This window comes from Hylaeus volcanicus, chromosome 3 (assembly GCF_026283585.1).
Source record: "Hylaeus volcanicus isolate JK05 chromosome 3, UHH_iyHylVolc1.0_haploid, whole genome shotgun sequence".
Lineage (NCBI taxonomy): Eukaryota > Metazoa > Arthropoda > Insecta > Hymenoptera > Colletidae > Hylaeus > Hylaeus volcanicus.
The window spans coordinates 29,278,449-29,298,321 of record NC_071978.1 but is presented as its reverse complement, the minus strand read 5'-3'; the positions used below and the strand labels follow the sequence as shown (position 1 = coordinate 29,298,321).

Genomic DNA, 19,873 nt, shown 5'->3' with positions numbered 1-19,873 from the left:
TAGAACAGTGGTGCGCAAAGTCGATTCGCCTCTTTCATCGAGTCTATTCAATTCGCGGAATGCGAAAGCTAAAACTTTTTCGTGGCTATAGCTTCGCCAATTTATTCTCCAGTGCTTTCAGCGACACCGATTTCTCTCGGTAACGAAGAATATCGTGCATCGCTCATTTTGGAAATCAGTGGGGGAACGTGTTGTCGTTGAACCGATCGAGTTAATAATGCAAAGTCTTGGTCCCTATTTAAGCGATCCATTTGTACAAAAATGAGCGTTTTCCCACCGTTTCTCGCAATCTCTCGCTAATTTCGCGACATCGGTCTGTTTGTCGTTGACCTTCCGCGCCGTCTTGTACAGCAGCTGCATCGTTTCGTATTTTCCATCAGAAGCGCGCGAACCACGGTCCAAGGCGCCGACGATTACCAATTTGTCTAATCGCGAAGATAGATACGAGTTTCTTCGGAATACGGAAGCGGTGACGATGGCGCGATAAAACTGTGATAGGTTTAGTGCTTCATCCAATTGACACTGATTTGTTACGCAAAGCGACGATTTGTGGACAAATTTAAGACGACATCAGCCAATTTGTCAACGTGAAAGGTAATATCGCGTCTGTTGTATTATGCAACGCGTTCGATCGTCGCTCGTGCATTTATCCGTTGATGGACACGTGACACGCTTATCGTTCGGATAAGAGTAGCGGTATACCTCGGCAACCTATTTACCAAGAATGTTGGTGCCAGGATTCGAATAAGGACTTTTCGTTCGACGACCGTTCTACCGATTCAGCTGCATTGTTAATGGATTCTGTCCCTCGGAGAGTATCGCTCGAAAACGAGTGCAGCTTACAAAAGATACTCGTTGCTCGAGATTTCGCTGCGACGTCGCGCGACGCACCGTCGACGGACGCATGAAAGCGGTTGCCTTCCGCAAAGGCACGCTAGAAGTGGCTTTTGTGCGATTCACGTCGCGAGAACAGTTGGGCATTACCGAGTCTAGCCCACGGCGGACCGTTTCCCTCGACTGACGCGCCGATAACGTGCCACGGTTCACCGGGATTCGTTTAACGCGATTCATAGAGGAGTCGGGGAAGTTGGTCCGGTTACACGACAGCTAGTGTCGACCGTACCGTCGACACAAAGTCGGGAATTGCCTCCAATGTAGTAGGAATTCCAGTTCATCGTCTCCAACGCGTCCAACGAGCTTCGCGTCCCGACCGAGAACAATACACTCGTCTCCGACGAGCCTTCCACGTCGCGAGGGTGAGACAATAATTTTATCCGCCAACGTATTCGTATGACTTGGTATACCAAAAATAGAAACCTCGCGGTAATACCGTTTTTCGATAGAGTCCTTTCGTTGCGCAAACTCTTCCACAATTGGAGAAAAAACTATTTTAGATTACACGCAGGGGACTGAAAGTGAAAACGAGCATTTTTAACGAGAGTTACCTCGAATTGTTGACTCTCCCTCGTACCAGAGATTGGAAGGTGTTCGGAAAAATTGTTGCCGCCGGGCTTTCGATCGAGGCTGAAAGAAACGCTTTCTTCTAGACGCTTGAACGCCACGAAGCGCGGCGAAGAAAGAAGTTGGCCAGCCTACTAAAAATTCAAAACGCGAGCGAATTTTCCCGGGAATAAATTTCCAAGTTTTCTACGCGAGAACAGCCGAGCAAATACAGCACGGCGAGCTTACCCAACCCCGGAACGAACTAGAAAGTTTGACGCATTGCCGGTGAATAAACCGAAACGATTGTTACGCAACGTTTGTCAGAAGAAAGAAGAAAAGAACTTTCAACGTACGTTGCGTGTACGTACATTCTGGTATTCCGAAATGATAATAAGACGAAGGGAAGGCACGCTGCTTAGCGATATCGCGTTTAGTCCGTTACAGTAACTTGCATTTTGGTCGTTAATGGGATGAACGCGTTATCTTTTTCAGGCTCCTTGCATTCATCGATTTAGGAGAGCATCGATAGACTATGAATATTACGACAAAGTAAGTATCGCTTGGAATCAAATTTTCATGACGCGGTGCGACATAATTTTGATCGAATCAACGTTACAGTCCCGACTTTAGAAATCGGGACGCGATGCCATCGATACCTTTATCATCGGATGCCGATGGAAAAGACTACCTCGCTTCTTCTCGAGGAAGAAACTCGCACCTCCGAAGACAAAGCATGTCTCTGACTGCCATTATAAACCATAGAAGAGGTCTCCTCGGGTAATATCGACTCGTTTTCAAATTTTCCTTCGTATTTTTCGTTCATCCTCGGGGACACGCGCGAATCACCGCCTCTGTTATTAACAACGTATCGAAGCTAAAATAAAATAGCTCTCCCGCACGGTGCGCCGTGAAACGCGGTCGAACTGGAACGCGAGTAGCGTATAATTTTACGATCATTGAATTCAGTTTTCGAGCGAAATATTTTCGTGGCGGGATGCATCACCGACTCGTTTAAATTTATATCGTCCAGTGTATCGGTGCGAAAGCGACGGACATTGCGCTTTCGTGAATACAGTCTGTCTAACAAGAGCGTGGTCGACATAATTTACACGCGTTTTAATGATGTACAATTGATTCCGTTCTATTTACTAAACACTACGAGTCATTACAACGCCATCGTAATTCAAACTAATTGCATTTTTTTAAATGGTAACGTTTTCTCCTTTCGACAGAGCGTTGATTTCAGGTATAGGCAGCAACATGTCGCTGCCGTCTTGCATGCCCCAGGATCAAGAATTCTTAACGGGACAGCCACCTGGGCACAAGGCTGGGCAAATGCCGCTTCTGAACAGTCACAGTCACATGGAGAAGTACGACGACGCGCAAAAGCAACGACCGAACCTCTTACCTTTGACTCCCGTCAACACGGCCTGCGTACCTATGAACGCTCTGGAAGCCGCGAGAAGTAAGGGCATCGCGCATTCCAATAGTGCGAACATCTTGCAATTGCGAGAATGTTCCGAAACTTTGTTCACAGCTAAACAGCAGATCATGGAGCAACAACAGAAATCTGCCGAGAGGCGAACATGCCACAAGGAAATGATATCGATCATGAGCACCCTATACGCGAAATTACTGATCGTCATTGGAATCGCCGTGCCGGTCTCAGCCAGCGGGACTCAAAGAGTCCCTCCATCTCTGAGTCAGGTCGGTGACGAAAACTCCTCACGTTTCTCGCGTACTACGTCATATCTCAACGCCAATGAACTGAGTGATCGATTTGACGCGGAACGACTCAAACATCACGAGCTTCGCCAACGGTCAACTTCTATGAACTAATAAACTAATTTATTTCGGCAGGGATTTTACCTCTATCTGTATTTGGTCAGCGTCGCTTTCGTGATCGCGATGTACGTCATCGTGCTGAGGGACAAAGCCGTGAAAAATTTGACGCAGAAGAACGAGAAGAAACAGCAGACTTTTGCATTCAACGAGAAAGGTGAACGCGAGAACATCGATCAGGTAATATTTCAATGTTCGGTTGTAAACATATTCAGAATTGAACAATATCAAATCTAGGACACATCGTAGATCGTTCTCTTTCGATGATGCCACGTATTAAAGGATAGTATAAGGGAACACTTCGATAGCCTAGTTAGAACCGCGCTAATCCGTGGCTCGTTCAGCGTTTTCTAATTAGCATGGCGCGTTCAATTACGCACCGCGTACAATGAAATCTTTCTTCCCCAGACGCAACAATACGGCAGCTTTTGTCTAAGGCTCGGCGCAGTGGGATTTGGCGCCGGCTCGCTGGTATTTACGGGATTGCAAATTGGAGCGGAAATAGCTTCCGGCCCGTTTAGGGCGATTACACCGGGTGCCAGACTGCTGTTGGTCACAGCTCAAATGCACTTCATATTCCTCAACAGCAAAAGTCTCAATCTGTCCAAACACACGGCCCTCGCGAAACTAGGCCTGATGCACATGATTGCGACCAACCTTTGCGAATGGTTACAGGTAATCATCTTTACGGTAACAGTAATTGTTTTTGGAACACTGATCGTTGACAAAATGTAACGTCACAGTCCGAAGCGAAAAATGGAGATAAAGCGATTCTTGCCAGGTTGAATACCGCTGATATTGAATACATTTCGATAATCTTTTAATTCGAACGCGGTATCGATAAACCGTATTTAGCATTTATCAAAGTCGAGCCAAATGTTTATTCCAACGTTTGCGGAAACGTATACCCCGTGAACGGTGACCAGAGGCTCGTATCCGTATTCCAGGGGTAATCGAAGTAGCCGTGTTTGTCAGCATCGAAATTATACCGATACCGAGATTTTAATCACGTGCGCGGAAACGTGATACATATTAACAGAAATTCTATAGCTTCGATAGTCTCGGTTCGATGTTCCTTATACGAGAACGGCGGAATCGTGAATTTTTCACGCATTCTCAGCCATTCCGTTTGTTTTCTCCAAGGCGCTCGTCGAGGAGACGCAGCACGAAATCGATCAGCTGGGCCCTACGCACGACGATGAGGATGGGATCTTGAAATCTCTTTTGAGAGACGCGAGTCCGTTCCTTTTTCCATGCACAATTGAATTCAGTTTAATTTGCGCGGTGATACTGTTCGAGATGTGGAAGAGGGTGAACGAGAAGATCGATGCAAAGGGCGAGACTCCGACGAGATCTTCGTATCATCTTAGCATAGATTGCAGCAACTCTCACAGGTCAGCCAGGAATTTAATTAAATCGATAAGGCCGTTCCGTTAATTTGTTAATGCGATATCGTTGAGATTTTAAAACGCGTCGTCTGTGCGCGTGCACCTCTGCTTTATCACTGTAACGTTTTTCAGGGGTCTTTTCGGCGGGATTCTGGTCGTCGCCGCGACGATACTAAGCCTGATTATGTTCTTCGTCCTGAAGGAGACCAAAATGAACATAGCGATCGTACAGGTGACCGCGTTAGACGCGACGATACTCGCGCTAGGTAGATAACCGTTTCACGATATCGTAATATGTATACCTGTAATCTCTGTAACCATGTAGCGTGTTTGTAAACGTGAAACTTACAGGCATGATTGCATCTATCGCTGGAACTCTGAAGTTGCAAGCCTTACAGCAAAAGATCATCAAGCCATCCGAGTTGGACACAACGTTATTGGCCGCGGCTCAAGCTGGAGTCTATCTTCACTGTTTATTCGGAGTCGTCGGTGACGTATTAACGATGGGACAGATCTGGGTGCTGTCACTTTTTACGGACTTGTTGGCCCTGCTACAGAGCACGAGCCAAACTTTGCTCATCAAAGTAAGATACTAGATCGTACCGTCGAGGATCGTAGTAATCCCACACGAGCGCTTTCAATTTCTGTGAAATTCGTAGATCGCGTGGGGAAGACGTTGCTCGAAGAACGACAAGCCTGGCAAGGAGCTGATCACTTTCCTGATAGTCGTGAACATCGCCCTGTGGACGGTGAACACTCTTGAAAAATCCCGCGCCGGTGTCAGACCCGATCATTTGCAGTTCTTCGGCGTTTGGGCGTGGACGATCATTACGCACGTTTCTATGCCGCTCGCTATATTCTATCGATTTCACTCCGCCATATGCCTGTTCGAGATATGGAAGACCTGTTACAAGTGCAGATCCACCAGCGTAGTGCAAACACCGTATTGAAATCATCGATCCATCACGGACGATCGAGAAGCGTCTCTTTTGTACTTTACGCATCCATGAATTGTATAAACAACGAATATCGTTTAACTCAAAGGTCGCGCTACGTGAAAAACAAGTTCGAACGAGCATGGCGAAAATTGCGTTCCTCTCGAACCATCCCTTCGATTACCAGGTTATTAAAAATAGAAAAAACGCAAGGAAGACAAACGAGAAAGCAAGCGGTCTATCGCAAATAATAACGTTACAGGGCACGGAGAACAAAGTTCCCCGCGATGTCTGTTACCCTGCTCCCGTGAGGAACTTTTATTAAACTAGCGCGCGACAAAAGGCATATAAGAGGGGTGCACCGATGCTTTGAGACATCCGACAGGATGCCACGGTTGCCGAATCGATAGAGGTGCGTACTCTTTCGTCGATGTACATGGGAAAAGACACGGAGTAACGGTGATGGTGGAGGTCGACAGTTTGATACGGTTTACGGTAAACACATTTGGTAGCAATCACATCACGGGGCCAGCCAAGCCTCGCTGCAGCGAGAAGTAGGTGATGCTTCGGTGGTTGGAGAAAGCGAGCGAACGGTGGGTGAAGAGGCTCTTAGCCAACCCTTTGTTGCTCCTGCCGCCACTATTGCTTCCCCGCACCCGTCCTGAACGTAGTGGAGGTTCTACTCTTGACCAAAGGCCTCTGATTTACTTAGCCTATCGAGTGCTCTCGGACTCGTCCGCCAAGAATACCGTGTATACAACCAAGCCGTGTACGCCGTGTTCCGAAATTTCGAACTTAATGCTCCACTTACTGTCCTCCTGCCTTCCGCGAATCGTGATTGCGGGCCTCGATCGTACTACATCGTACAATTAAATTCCCCAACGAATTTAAAAGTAAACCGAACAACTACATTTGGTACACCCCCCTCAGCGCTTTAGGATAATTGTAATTATTCGGCAGAATAATACAAGAAACGCGAGTCTTCGACGATAGACGGAAAAAAAGGGTGTTACTACCGCGTCAACGGTTCCTAACGCTCGCCGTAGACTCTGTTACTTTTTTTTTGCGGATTTAACGAGGATTTACCGCTCCTACGACCCCTACCTTGCCAACCCACCGCTACTACTACGGGTACAATCTGCAGCACACGCGTAGAGATCTTTCTACGTCGAAGTGCACGAGAAATCCTAGATTTCCAGAGCTAGCTGAATACGGGAAACGTTAGCGCACGTTCAGATTCGTTTTCAAGAATTTATTCGGAACGGTGGCTTCCAGAATTTCGCGACGAATCTTCGATGCGTTTCGTCTTCAATTATTATGTTTGATTTCGTGTCAAAATGGAAATAGAATACGAAACGTTTACGATTTAAGAAAAACCCAAGATTTGAAACAATTCGTAGACCTACGTTTCCGTGTCACTTCTTCCAAAAAGTAGCGACTTTTCGCGACGTCGCGGCTGACCACGGAGAAATCTTGCGATTTATCGGGTTTACCTATCCGTCCCTAACCCCCCCCCCCCCCGCCGATTCGAAAGTCCGTGATGGAAAAGGGAACAGGTGGCAAGAAGACGGAGAACGCGGAGCCGCGACGAGGCGAACCTTGATATATCCGCCAAACAGAAGGAGCTGGAACGCCTGGGCGGATTTATCGGAGTTGCGGATAATGGATGGTCTATACCGGCGGGGGAACTTTTTTTTTAAATAATATAACGTACAACAAGCGGAGAGCGTTCGATGAAATGCGCTTACACCAGCTGGCAACGGAAAAACGCTTTTCACTGTCGCGAATACAACGGCAAAATAATTTCCCGCGAAAGTACACGTACCGCGATTTTCTCGTCCGCCGACGATTACTAGGTCAACGAAAATATATCGAACACGAAATCGTGGGCCGTTCGAAACGAAATTATCTCGTGAGTGCGTAGCGTAAAGGGTAAGCGGCGATATTTATCTCGACCCAATTAAGTACGCGGAGCTTTAATGAATTTTCTATATGTCTGCTGCGCCGCGACGTAACCGGCATTATTAAAGAAGAAATAAAAACATGGAGGAAGGGAGAAACAATCACCGAGAAGCAAATTATTCGGTCCTGTCGGTGGTGCGCGGAGGAAAAAGGAACGACAGCGGTATTGGCAGAACAACTACCAGACAAAAACCAGCATCGGAGGTCGTCGATTGGACGATCCTCGGGAATGTATTTAATTCGATTGATCTTTGCAGCCATCTGGACGAGACAAGAAGGACGAGAGGCAAGAGGGTGACAATTCGCTGCCAGGGAGAGGGAACCTCTGTTTCCGCCGGAAATGAGGCCTTCGCGACTCGCACTCCCACCCTATTTTACCTCCACCCAAAAGCTCTTTCGTGCCACCCTTCTACCTACCTGTGGCCGTTGCCCTAACCGATCCTTCTATCGCGCTGTATCTCGGGAGCGAGGACGCAAATCGTATTTATATTCCATCTCTGACGCCCAGGTAAATATTTTGAGCAACTACCGGTTACGGTGTATCGCGCGAAACCGGTTCTCGGAAAATCATTCGAACGCCACTTTAATACGCAGGATTATTATACATTCATCCAATCATCGCGGCTCCCAATACCTTCCCAATCCCCGTCGAGCAGGACTCATCGCCGAACGAGGATCACCCTTTTTAAATATTTCGATTATAAATATTTACCAGCGGAGCGAAATTCGAGCTCGAATCCGAATGTGTAATTGAAAATTGCTGAAGAGCCTCGCGGACCAGCGATATTATCGACATCGTTTGCTTATTGCGATTTATTCGAAATGCGAGACCGTTTACATAATGGAAAAATTAAAGTTTAAGGAGTTGCTTGAAAAATTGTTTTAGAGCCTCACGTTGTATTCTTCGACAACTTCTATCATCGGAAAATGTTCGAGATGTAATCGTGCGATCTCGAGATTATGGGAAATGCGATTAATTAAGGAAACGAAGACTTAAACGAATCCTGTTTTTGTGCGGAAGTATCGTACCATGTTTACTTTCGCGTAAAGAGAAGTTTAATAAAATTGGGGGCGCGGACGATACGAAGAAAAGTCAAAAGCTGGAAAAGTTCGCTAATGCTCTCTTACCTCGCAGCTACGCGTGAATGTCAGTTGCTCGTCGAGGATGTAATTTTCGCTGTATACCCGGATTAGAAGCCGGCTCGTCGAGCTCCGCGTTCTATCGCTTGATAAGTATTGGCTCTCGTACCTCTTGAATACGGTGGAACTGGAAAAGGGATTCCGAGATGATTTCAAAGCGATCGATTGGTCTCGTCGGTGACGTCACGGGTCGCAGCGATATGCGGCCGTTATGTCTCGTTGGGAATCCACCTACCCGTAATAGCACGGATTAATGATAAAAGCCTAAGAGTAGGACAACCATGCAGGCCGATGCAACGTAAAAGCTATTATTACGGGAAGCTATCAATGCTACTTGGGTGGGTTTGATTTTACTTAACGCTTCGAAAATCTAAATCTTGGGAAACTAATGCGCGTATATCTGAACCTGTATGATAGATCCATAATTGTATGACTTTGATATTCAGTTTTTGCAGTAAGCGATGCGACGAATATTCCTTTTGGAAACGTTGTTACATTAGCAGACGTTATAGTACGTTCTTTCGATGAAATCGATAGCTATTAGAAGAATACAAATTGCTGCTGCTGCTCGAGTGAGAGAGAGAGAGAGAGAGTAGGATGCGCAAAGTTACCGTTCCTGAAAAGAGGACAAAACTTTTACTAGACGGTATTTCTTAAAATCAGATAAGCGGATTATTGGGAGATTTGATAAAAAAAAAATCGACGTAAGATACTCTTTCTAGCCGTTTCAATTTCAAACATCAAAAGGTTTTGTACCGATAATACGCGTACGTCGGTAATTAAATAGGTCTCCGTATAGGTAGAAAATAAATTTAGCAAAATAATGTTGCATATTGTATGGTTTTTATTTATTCAAGCACTTACGACTATAAGTTACATTGTCACATAATGTGTAACCGACAGAATAAGAAAGGTTTGATAGCTCCTATTTTTAGGTCTTCATTTCCAACTGAATATATGTCGCAGTATAAACTTGATGCTCGTGCGGTAGCATTCTAAAAACTTTACGTTTAAAACAAATTTTCAGTTCTCTCGCTACAGATTTTCTGCTCCAATATAACACCAAATTGTTAATTGTTGTTCGCACATAATTAAACTTGCGTCGGCTTTGACATTCTTGAAGGTTCCGATGTTTGTTGCAGTTGAACACATTTTGCTAATGTCCATATCTAAATTAAATGCAAAAAAATAATTTACTTAAATAGAAATTTATACGCGCGGAAAACGCGAGATTCTCGTGTGCTTTTCCTACGAACGCACAAACGATTTTGAAAAGCATTAAGAAGCCAGATGTGTATCTTTGTAGGTGTTACTCACTTTTGAAACTCCCACTCCCGGTTGTCTAGTGGACAAACTTGTCGAGTCTTCAACCAACGTGAGATGCAATGGAAATGGAATGCATGCTATGCAAAAAATGATCAAAATATTAAAATAAAAAAGTAACTATATAGGTACTGCGATCGATACTAAGTGTGTATCGTAAAAAAAAATGGTAAAAATGAAATATATACATTGCATACACCCCAAGCTACGGTACATTCTTCACTAGTAGCTGATGCTTGATTTGCTTGACACTCTATACATAAATCCATTATGTGATTACGACAGATAGCACAATTGTCTACCACGATATCTGAAAAATAATTGAACGTGTACTTAATAGTAAATTTGTACATAAAATGTCAAAATGAAAATTGACAGAAATGAATAAAAATAACAACATTTTTTGATACATACCCCATGCCCAAAGAGCCACAGCGTTCCACTAAAACGTAAAATTTCGTACTTTTAAATAAACCTTGATACAAACCATGTGAGTATAGTACAAATGACAATGCGATAATAAGGTTAGAATTTAACAATCAAATTAATAAAGTGTATAAAATTCGTATATATTTCGTAGAACATGTACACAACATTTTGTCTTACCTTTTTAACTTCAAAACGTTTTTTCTCTCCTTTACTGCTACTAGAAGTTGGTAAATCACTTTCTTCATCGTCGATATCCATTGCCGACGCCATGTTTAGAATTTGATGTTGATGGCAACCAACTGACATCTCGTGCACGAGATTGAAAGTACAAGTACGACGCACCATTCACTGGATTAGGATAGACATTTACTTATTCATTAAATATTTTTCTTATACGGTGGAGTGTTATACTATTTCAAAATTAATACTTTAATCTTGTTATTAAGAAATATTTGAAAATCAAAGTATCGATAACAAAAGTTCACGTTGTGATGGTGACAATGTATCGATATTAGGTTATGTTATCGTAAGAGGAACTACTAATTACTGAGAAAAACATGACAGTTACCTCGATCGCTTGAGAGCTGGATAGGAATTTTGAGTAATTTTGCGTGGATAGAAAATTTTTAATCGTATGTTTATGATCTGAATCGCATCGTAAATTATACTATACGATGAGGCGTAAGGCAGGCGTTGGCGCGATTCAAAAACAAAAGTTGGAACAGGAAAAATATAAGGATAAAGGTACGGAGATCCAAGAAAATCAGTTCGAGCAAATGACGAAGCAGATGGAAACTTTCCGCGTGAATCTGGAGGAATTTGCAACAAAGCATAAAAGTGATATTAAAAAAAATCCACGGTTTCGACGGGAATTTACTGAGATGTGTGCATCAATTGGTGTAGATCCTTTAGCCTCAGGAAAAGGCTTTTGGTCAGTTCTTGGCATAGGAGATTTCTATTATGAACTTGCTGTGCAAATCGTTGAAGTTTGCATGGCTACAAATTATAAAACTGGTGGTTTGATTTCATTGGATGAACTTAGAACAAAATTGATTCAAGCTAGAGGTCGTAAGGAACAACATCAAGAGATAACAAATGAAGATTTATTAGCAGCTGCCAAGAAATTACGTATTTTTGGAAGTGGATTTTCTGTTGTCCCTATCGGTGGAGGTAAACACATGGTCCAATCTGTGCCAGGTGAATTAAGCATGGACCATACCGCTGTATTACAAGGAGCTAGTACATCTGGTAATGCATTTGTGTCAAAGCCTATGTTATGTAAACATTTGCGATGGGAACCAGATCGTGTTCAAAAAGCCTTAGATCATATGATAAAAGAAGGACTGGCATGGTTGGATGAACAAGGTGAAGATGAGGTTTTGTATTGGTTTCCAAGTTTATTCACAGCGTGTATTGCATCCACAGAATAAGTACAATATCGACTATATCACTAAGAGATGGATAATTTTTAATAAAAACAAAAGAAGTATCTATAGTGAAAAATGTATTTCTAATGCAAATAAATTTACATACTCTTATAATATGTACACATTCAGATATTTGATGTAAAGTTTGTTTAGGTAGAGAAAAATATTGTCACCTGATTTCACTTGTAGTGTTAAATCTAAAATGAAATACATATTTAGTTATTTGAGAATGTAGTATCATTATAAAAATATATTAAATACATACTGTCGTATGTCTTGCAACATATGTTGTGCCATTTGTTGCTTACAAGTTAACAATTCTGTACTTAATTCGTTATTTTCTTTCTGTAGTGTGCTTATTTTTCCTTTAAGTTCTTTAGTTTTTCCTTGAAATTTGACTGCCAATAATTTTGCCTCATCCCTCCATCTAAAATAAAAAATAATATCGTTAACAATAAAAAGTTATCACTTTCTATTCATCTATCAAATATCCATACTTTTTACTTAGTTTTTGATGAACTTGTACATGATGAATTAATTCTTTTGATTTTTTATCAAATTTTTCCTGCAATTTATTCATTTGATCCGAGAACACTGTTTGGCAGCAGTGACATTTATTTTCCACCCTAGAATGGAAATATTACATGAAATATTATTTAAAATATTAATTGGCGTCATTTTCTTACGTTATATCCAAAGTACGCTTTTGTTTTATATCGAACAAATGCGGATTCGTTTCATCGATTATCGCATCTTGTAACTTATGTTCCTTTGTACAGCCTGTTTTCCGAAGATTAACTTCCAGTTCATGAATTTTATTCTCAAGAGAATGTCTTTCGTTGTCTCTCCTTTGTATTTCATAATCAAAATCTTGTTTTAGCGATTTTAATTGCAATACGAGGTTTTCTTTAACACCTAATGTTTTACTCAATTGGCTTTCTAAATCCGAGTATTGCTTCATTATGTCCTTACTTTCACGATCAGCCTTTTTAATCTGATCTTCCATACTATGTTGTTCTAATTTTTGTAACTTATCGTTTGAAGTAACTAGTCCACCTTCGAGATTAGTAATTTTTTCTTTCAATTGTTTAATTTCCATATCGTACTTGTTTTTAGCTATCGCTTCGTCGTACACCTGTAACTGAAGTTCCAAACGTTTTGTTTTTTGCTCATAATCCAACAGTTTCATGCTAGAATCTCTACGAATTTTACTCAATTCTTCGTCGGTACATTGTAATTCTCTTTGAATTTTCTCTACTAATGCTGCCTTTTCTTGTAATTCCATTTTAAGCTCTTTAATTTCTGTTATATATTTCTTTGTGTTTAACTCAATTTCATCTTGAGTTTTTTTATTTAATTCTTGTATTTTCGCGTCGTATTCGTTTGCTATTACAGCTAAACGATGCTCTACTCGGGCTTTCTCTTCCAAAACCAGTGCTTCGCGATGAAGTACCAAATCCTTTTCCCTGACCGCTGATTCGATCAGTTCGATAGCTTCCGCCATTTTATTCTTTGTTTCCTTGTCCTTTTCCATTATATTGTCGGCGTATCTCTTAACCTCGTTCAATTTCTTTTCCAATTCCAATTTGGCTTGTACTATTTTATTGGTTTCTGCTTTAGCATAAGCTAGTTCCCTTTTCAATGTCTCTATTGTCACCTGATTATTCCTATCTTTTAAAACATAAGAATGATGTTTCTATTTATTGCAAAATATTACAAATATGTGTTACTGACCTTTATCTTGAGCATCTTTTTGTAAACTTTTAAATTTCTCTAAAAGTTCATTCTTTTCTTTACCTAAACTTTCAACTTTTTCTGTACTAGTCCGATACAGCAGTTCATGTTTAATAAAATTTTCTTTAGCCTGAGAAAGTTTTTCTTCCAACATTTTAATAGCTTCAGAATAACTTTTCTTAATAACATTTGCCTGTTCTTGATAAAATTGTGTACCTCTCTCATCCATACGAAGTCTCTTCAACTCTTCTTCCAAGGCACTTACAGTATTCAACGAAATATGCCATAATTGCAGAACCGAATCTTTCTCGGTCTCTAACAGCGCGATACGCTCCTGTAAATTCGCTATCTCTTTCTTATATACATCTTGGTTATCGCATTCTTCCACGTGAATACGATCGAAGGATTGTCGTATGTCATCAATTTTGTGACTTTCATTTCGCAAAACTTCTAATTCGGTTCGTATATTATTTTGTTCGACCTAATGATTAAAAGTACACGATAAGTATTTGGAATTGCGTACAGTGTAGGATTAATTATGAATAAAGATATACCTTGCATAATTGCAAATCTCGTTTAAGATCCTCCACAATCCCGTGATGTTCTTCAAGGATTACATCTCGTTCAGTGCTAGACGTAAAAAGAAGTTTATCAAACGTAATTGTCACACATGTAGGTAGTATTAAATATAACCTTAAAACTAACCGTTGTTTCAAAGTATTGTCCTGCTCCGTATCAAGCATTTTATCGTAATTGTCACACATGTAGGTAGTATTAAATATAACCTCAAAACTAACCGTTGTTTCAAAGTATTGTCCTGCTCCGTATCAAGCATTTTATCGCTAGAAGAATTTATATTTTCCAATACTATCTCAATCGAGAGTCCATCGTGGAAAATAAATGGTTTATTTAATTTATGTTTACGACGCTATCGGTTGTGTTGTCAACCCGTACGCGGCATACATCAGTGTCAATTCACTACAATGAATAGTAGCGCCATCTAGCAGTAATAGCGTGTAACATAGTTCACTACAAACTTGGGTGTTTACTCACCAATGGCGCTACTGTATTAGTCTATGCGCCATCTAACAGTAATAGCAGGAACTATTTTTACTACAAACTTGGGTGTTTTCTTACCGATGACGCCATTAATATCGCTCACTGAGCGGCTTAATGAGCGATGACGATTCTTCTATTCTTTTATTTACGATACATTATAGACTGAAGATGCTTTATAAAATGACAAATTTATCGAATTTTGTATAAACGTATAGTCGACAAAATATGATAAAACGTGCTATCTTTATAAATATCGTTATGTAAAAAATCAAGTTTTTATTTCAACGAGCGTCTCTGTTAAATTGTTCAAAGAAGGCGGCAGTTGGTCCAGTTTTGTAAAGAGTTTTATTCAGATACTCCTGACGGGATCTTTGTTGTTCCGCCAGCCGCAGGTTCTCGTCGGCTATCTTCTTCTTTATTTCCCTGCAACGAAGCCAATGGGAAATTTACTATCGGAATAACTCAGCGTACTTACTTCAACTAAATTCCCAACATGAAATCTTACGCTCTCTTCCGGTCCATTTCACGCTGGTACGTGTCCGCGATTTGCGCGTGTGAATTCATCAACCGATCCCATTCCTCGTTCATTCGCTTCTCCTCCAATTTCATTCTCTGAAAAAGAAGCTTTCCTTGAGCATGCCAAATTTTTTCTCCCGTTCGCCGAGACCTTTCACGGTCGCGACAACGCTTGGCACCGTTTCAATCTTTCGCGGTGGGTCGTTAAAGCGATTTCAAAACAACGCTTCGCGACTTTTACCTCGATTTCTATCATCTGACGTGCTTGCTCCTCCCTGAAAACGCGAAGCTCATCCGCGGACATGCCTTTGTAGCGCGAGGCCAACGGCTTGTGCGGTCCACGGGTGCTCTCGGCCTGCTCTTTGGCTTCCGTGAGGAAGTCCCCGGTCACGTGATTGTAGATTTCCGCTTTCTTATCCTCCTCGTCCCGAAGGGCTTCGCAGTGGCGGCGTCGCTCCTGTTCCTCCGCCTGTACGCAGCGCGAAGGGGTAAGAGAAACGGTGTGAACCCCATTCGGTCGTTTGACCAAACTCGCGTGCCCGACGAAGCGTGACACTTCGAAGTAAAAAAGTCAAGGACGGGAACGCATGCGCGGAGGATGGGGCAGCAGGGTAACGATCATTCTCTATGTTATTACCGGGACCCGTACTCCTTGACGTCACCGAGTTTGCTCATCGGCCATAGCAACCTCGTAACCGATGTAAACGGTGCTCACCTTCGAGGAAGGTTTATGTTTGTTGCAGCCGGTGCTCGCGTAAAGTACACGCGCTTTATTTCCGACGGGTGAAGGTGGCTACACGATACCCGTTCGACGATCGTCCGTCGAGACGATCTTCAACTGGGCTGCGCAGCGAAGGACAATGCAAATACCTTCGCTTAAAATCCATTGAAGAATGTTTCGACGCACGGTTTGTCTAACGAACAGCTCGAATCTAAAATGATCTTGCTAACCGGTTGCTCAAGTACATCGAAGAGGATTAAATCTAGCCTATCGTGCAGCTATTCGGTATTCGTAATTTGTACGAGTTGAGAAGTTGTAATTTTGGCCAGGAGATCTAACCCGAGTCCTTGGTCTCGAGTATGGCGCCAAACAGGCTGGAAGAAGTGAGTGAATCATGGAGTGAAAATCCTCATAAACTGTGACAAAATCGGAAAACTCGAGAGGTGACGTCCCATTCATCTCCAGGCAGAAAGCATATCGCAAACGATGATATCTCGACGCCGTTGAACCTTGACATTTCACGGCTCGTTGTCGTCCCCGAGAACTAACGAGAGAGGACTCTAAATCAATTAATGCAACGAAGGACCATCGAGCGTTAATTATCAGACTCTTCGCTTTCTCGTCGTCCGCGAACATCAGTGATCTACGAGAACAAGAACGTACGATCGGATCTCCATCCGAGCGAAAACATGGTTCGCCTTTCATTTCGTCGTGAGGAAAATAGAATCGTCGGATAATAAGATTCTTATCTGCGTCGCAGTTCCCGCCGCTTTGTTATTTCCCGCCGTACCTACGAAGGACTAAATTGGAGAAAGCCTTACCAGGGCCCGATTGAAACTTGCGGTGGCTTCGTTCAACCTTCGACGACATTCTCGCTCCATACGATCTAACGTCATGGCGCGCTTGTCCCTGGAGATGACGGCTTCCTGGTACGCTTTCTCGGCTTCCTGCCGATCTCTCTCCTCCATCGTACGTTCATTCTTTTGCTTCTCTATCCACCATCTCATCTCCTCTTTTTGCGCTTTCGAGCGTTCCTTCGAGTCGGTATCCTCGCCCTCGAATCTGCATTGTCAAAATCAGTAGGCAGATCTGTCAGAATGCAATAGATCTTTTACCGTATCGTTTAGAGTTTCGTCCGTAATGAAATTTAGGATTTATTTTCCGGAGGTTCGTTTAATATCGTTTTCTCCGGAGCTGCACGGTCGGCGGAAGGAAATTGGAAAGGACAATATTTACTTCTGCCCGCAGGCCAAACCGGATTGCGAGTCTCCATCGCAGGGTGCTGAACACGATTTCTTCAAGGCATCCGGATCGCACAGATCGTAATCTCGCCGATCCTCCGGTCGCTGGTGGTGTCGTCGGAAATTTTCAATCTCAACGTTTATCCGTCGTCTCTCCTGCGATACATGTACGAATGTTAAATAAAGTTGGTTCCGGGAGAAAAATTCTTTCTCTAACCGTGTGATTGACAGTTTTACCTCTTCCTGTTGTTTTTCGAGAAGCAAAGCGAGCTTACTGCCGCGAATCAAATTCTCGTCGAGCTCGGTTTCTCGTGCCTGTTCTAGCTGGCGCTGCTGCTTCTTTTCCGCGACCTGTTTGTCCAAGAATTCCTTGTCTATCTGTGAACGTTACGAGCAAAGATCGTTACGTGGGATCCCGAGCGCGATAAAGTCCTTCTTTCGCGTGTCAGATGAGCATTTTGAACACAAGTTGGATCTAGAACAAACTCACTCCGATTTTCCTGAATCGCGGATTGAATATTCGCTGCTTCCTTTCCTCTTCTATTTGCCTTCGACGCTGGATAGAAGCGGCGAGCTTCAGGTCCTCCTTGGTGACGGTTTGGAACGTCATCATCGTGTTAGATTTCGGTACGAAAACGATAGGGACCGAAGCAGGAATGAACGTAGCGACGAAAGCCACGGGAATCGAGTGGAATTCGTTACCATGGAGCGTTTGGACGATAATAATAAATAACTACATCGAATCGCATGTTTCGAACGCTTCCTTTCTGCGCCGCGAACTTCGTCGTATACTTTCGCATATCGAATTAACGAAAAACTGTTAAGAATACAGCAGATTGTCGATTAACGTGAATCGCAGCAATAAATTCGTGACCCACCGGTTAATCGATGCTCGAGGTAAAGTAATTAAACAATGTTTCGTGTATAAAATATACTCTCTATTTACGTATGTTTACGTCCCTATTTCGTTAATTTTGCGCTTCAGAGCATGGTTTGAAATTGTTTTAGATACGACTGTTCTACATGTACAGATAACAGTTCTCAAAGAAACCAACCGATAAGAATATTCAAATTATCCGCTGCACCTTGTAACTGTCAACGGCTTTATTATTTTCTTAAAGATCAATCCGATCCTTTGTTTGAGTTTAAATTTTTTATTGCCGACGACGCTGAGCTCTGACACATATACGAGCGTCGATTATTCGGTCGCTCAGGATATTTTCACGACAGAGTCACGTGAAGAACAGCTGTTGAAAGCGCAAACATGTGTTGCACTATCTGTTGATTCGGCGAAAGTCATTATGCATGACTCGTGACTTCGTGGTCTAGTATTATTGCGCTCGGACGCGTGTACCGATTGTAGCGGCCGTGCGATTGCGGATGAAATAATGGGAATAAAACGGATTTAGGTGACTCCGTTGTGTGACTCTAGTTACATACGGTGAGTCAGACGAAACGTCTTCGTTTTTCATACAATGAAAAAAACGAGAACGCTACGTAAGTCTGAATCGACCGTCTCGCACGGAGGCCACCGAACGTGACGGTTTATCGAATATTCCGGGGTCGAGTCGTTCGCGTGAATCACAAGAAGCTCGAGTAAATCGTCGTGAAAGCATCGAGAGCCAAAGCCTCTTTACGGCTTCCAGCCGGATACGATGAAAGGATTATTATACGCTGTCCGTGTACTCGAGATGTATTTTAAGGAAATAATCGCCTCGCTTTCTTCCTTATCGATTCGACGCGCGATGTAACGAATCGTTTATTCTAGCTGGACAGAAGTCCTTTCGGCGATCGTCGTAGATACGTTCGATACTTATTGCATGTTATTCGAAAATGTTTAGAACGATCGAGGATCAGTGATTCATTGCATAAGAGCTTGATAACCATAATATTGTATCAAAATATTGCATTTCAACTGATGTGTGATATATTTTTTTTATTACACAACGCAGGTGGATAACAAACTTTCAATGTGTCCATTGTGCCAAGTTGACGGTTAACAACCGTAGGAATTGTTTTTTACCTAGCGAGAAAATACACGTGTCTTCGCGTGACCTATATTCACCGTATCGGGCCATATGGCGAACGATCGCGAGTGCAAATCACGCAGGACTCTGCACGTCGAACGGAAACGTATCCCTACGGTGAAAAAAAGGGTATTCGTGACTACGAAGGTGGACGAATGATCCACAAAAACTACGCCTGTAAAATTTAAAAAATGAGATTTTTAGTCAACTATCGCACCCTCAACGTTCTGCCGGCAATTTTTACTAGCTGTCTAACAAGGAAACATATAAATATAAAGCCGAGTAACAGTCAATCTGCTATAATTGAACATCAGATAATACGATAAGATAATCCTCTGGAAATCGTCTTATCGATCGTCGAACACATTCGAAAACTCCTGAAGTATAAAAGGTGCTGCCAACATGTGCGAATTAATAATACACTCGTTCTTGTCGTTATCCGATGTCTGGCTCTGATTGTTTAGAGTTTAGTGTTATACATTCAAAACAAACGTACGAGAGAATCGTATAATCGCAATTTTAATTTAGTTACATTTTAACAATTGTAAACTATAATCTATACGCTCAGTTACAGCGAACGATTACGTGACGAATTACAATCGTAATTGCTCGGAACCCAACTCTGTTATGGATACGTTCCATGTTGATATAGACGACAAAAAATAAAATGTAGAATCTTACGCGCC

General features: G+C 42.5%; 6 protein-coding genes across 9 annotated transcripts; 2 read left to right on the top strand and 4 right to left on the bottom strand.

Moving 5' to 3' along the window:
- Positions 1-393: 393 nt before the first annotated feature.
- On the top strand, positions 394-8,705 carry LOC128873664 (proton channel OtopLc-like). 3 transcript variants are annotated; one of them, XM_054117381.1, is made up of 12 exons: positions 394-594; positions 1,548-1,803; positions 1,936-1,992; positions 2,062-2,220; positions 2,676-2,908; positions 2,981-3,150; positions 3,304-3,465; positions 3,694-3,960; positions 4,429-4,679; positions 4,806-4,939; positions 5,025-5,257; positions 5,333-8,705. In XM_054117381.1, the coding sequence occupies exons 3-12, from the start codon at positions 1,976-1,978 to the stop codon at positions 5,621-5,623; spliced, it is 1,917 nt and encodes a 638-aa protein (XP_053973356.1). In that variant the 5' UTR covers positions 394-594; positions 1,548-1,803; positions 1,936-1,975; the 3' UTR covers positions 5,624-8,705. The 3 variants fall into 3 exon arrangements, with proteins under 3 accessions (XP_053973356.1, XP_053973354.1, XP_053973355.1); XM_054117379.1 differs by having other exon boundaries at positions 2,676-3,150; XM_054117380.1 differs by lacking the exon at positions 1,548-1,803 and having other exon boundaries at positions 2,676-3,150.
- A 1,039-nt stretch (positions 8,706-9,744) lies between these two features.
- Positions 9,745-10,807, bottom strand: LOC128873672 (RING-box protein 1A). Its single transcript, XM_054117396.1, has 5 exons — positions 10,640-10,807; positions 10,448-10,475; positions 10,222-10,343; positions 10,028-10,113; positions 9,745-9,879 (listed from the first exon to the last, which is right to left on the bottom strand). Exons 1-5 carry the CDS (start codon positions 10,805-10,807, stop codon positions 9,867-9,869), a joined length of 417 nt encoding a protein of 138 aa, XP_053973371.1. The 3' UTR covers positions 9,745-9,866.
- A 313-nt stretch (positions 10,808-11,120) lies between these two features.
- On the top strand, positions 11,121-12,158 carry LOC128873669 (vacuolar-sorting protein SNF8). The gene has a single exon (XM_054117393.1). The coding sequence runs from the start codon at positions 11,137-11,139 to the stop codon at positions 11,890-11,892; it is 756 nt and encodes a 251-aa protein (XP_053973368.1). The 5' UTR covers positions 11,121-11,136; the 3' UTR covers positions 11,893-12,158.
- On the bottom strand, positions 11,952-14,614 carry LOC128873665 (repetitive organellar protein-like). Of its 2 annotated transcripts, none has more exons than XM_054117383.1 (7): positions 14,421-14,614; positions 14,178-14,253; positions 13,624-14,104; positions 12,576-13,560; positions 12,387-12,515; positions 12,155-12,316; positions 11,952-12,086 (listed from the first exon to the last, which is right to left on the bottom strand). In XM_054117383.1, exons 1-7 carry the CDS (start codon positions 14,456-14,458, stop codon positions 12,059-12,061), a joined length of 1,899 nt encoding a protein of 632 aa, XP_053973358.1. In that variant the 5' UTR covers positions 14,459-14,614; the 3' UTR covers positions 11,952-12,058. The 2 variants fall into 2 exon arrangements, with proteins under 2 accessions (XP_053973358.1, XP_053973357.1); XM_054117382.1 differs by having other exon boundaries at positions 14,329-14,576.
- A 349-nt stretch (positions 14,615-14,963) lies between these two features.
- LOC128873629 (RIB43A-like with coiled-coils protein 2) lies at positions 14,964-16,926 on the bottom strand. The gene is made up of 4 exons (XM_054117326.1): positions 16,741-16,926; positions 15,440-15,667; positions 15,188-15,294; positions 14,964-15,105 (listed from the first exon to the last, which is right to left on the bottom strand). The coding sequence occupies exons 1-4, from the start codon at positions 16,924-16,926 to the stop codon at positions 14,964-14,966; spliced, it is 663 nt and encodes a 220-aa protein (XP_053973301.1).
- Positions 16,849-19,832, bottom strand: LOC128873671 (RIB43A-like with coiled-coils protein 2). The gene is made up of 4 exons (XM_054117395.1): positions 17,651-19,832; positions 17,398-17,538; positions 17,156-17,316; positions 16,849-17,008 (listed from the first exon to the last, which is right to left on the bottom strand). Exons 1-4 carry the CDS (start codon positions 17,771-17,773, stop codon positions 16,996-16,998), a joined length of 438 nt encoding a protein of 145 aa, XP_053973370.1. The 5' UTR covers positions 17,774-19,832; the 3' UTR covers positions 16,849-16,995.
- Positions 19,833-19,873: the final 41 nt, after the last annotated feature.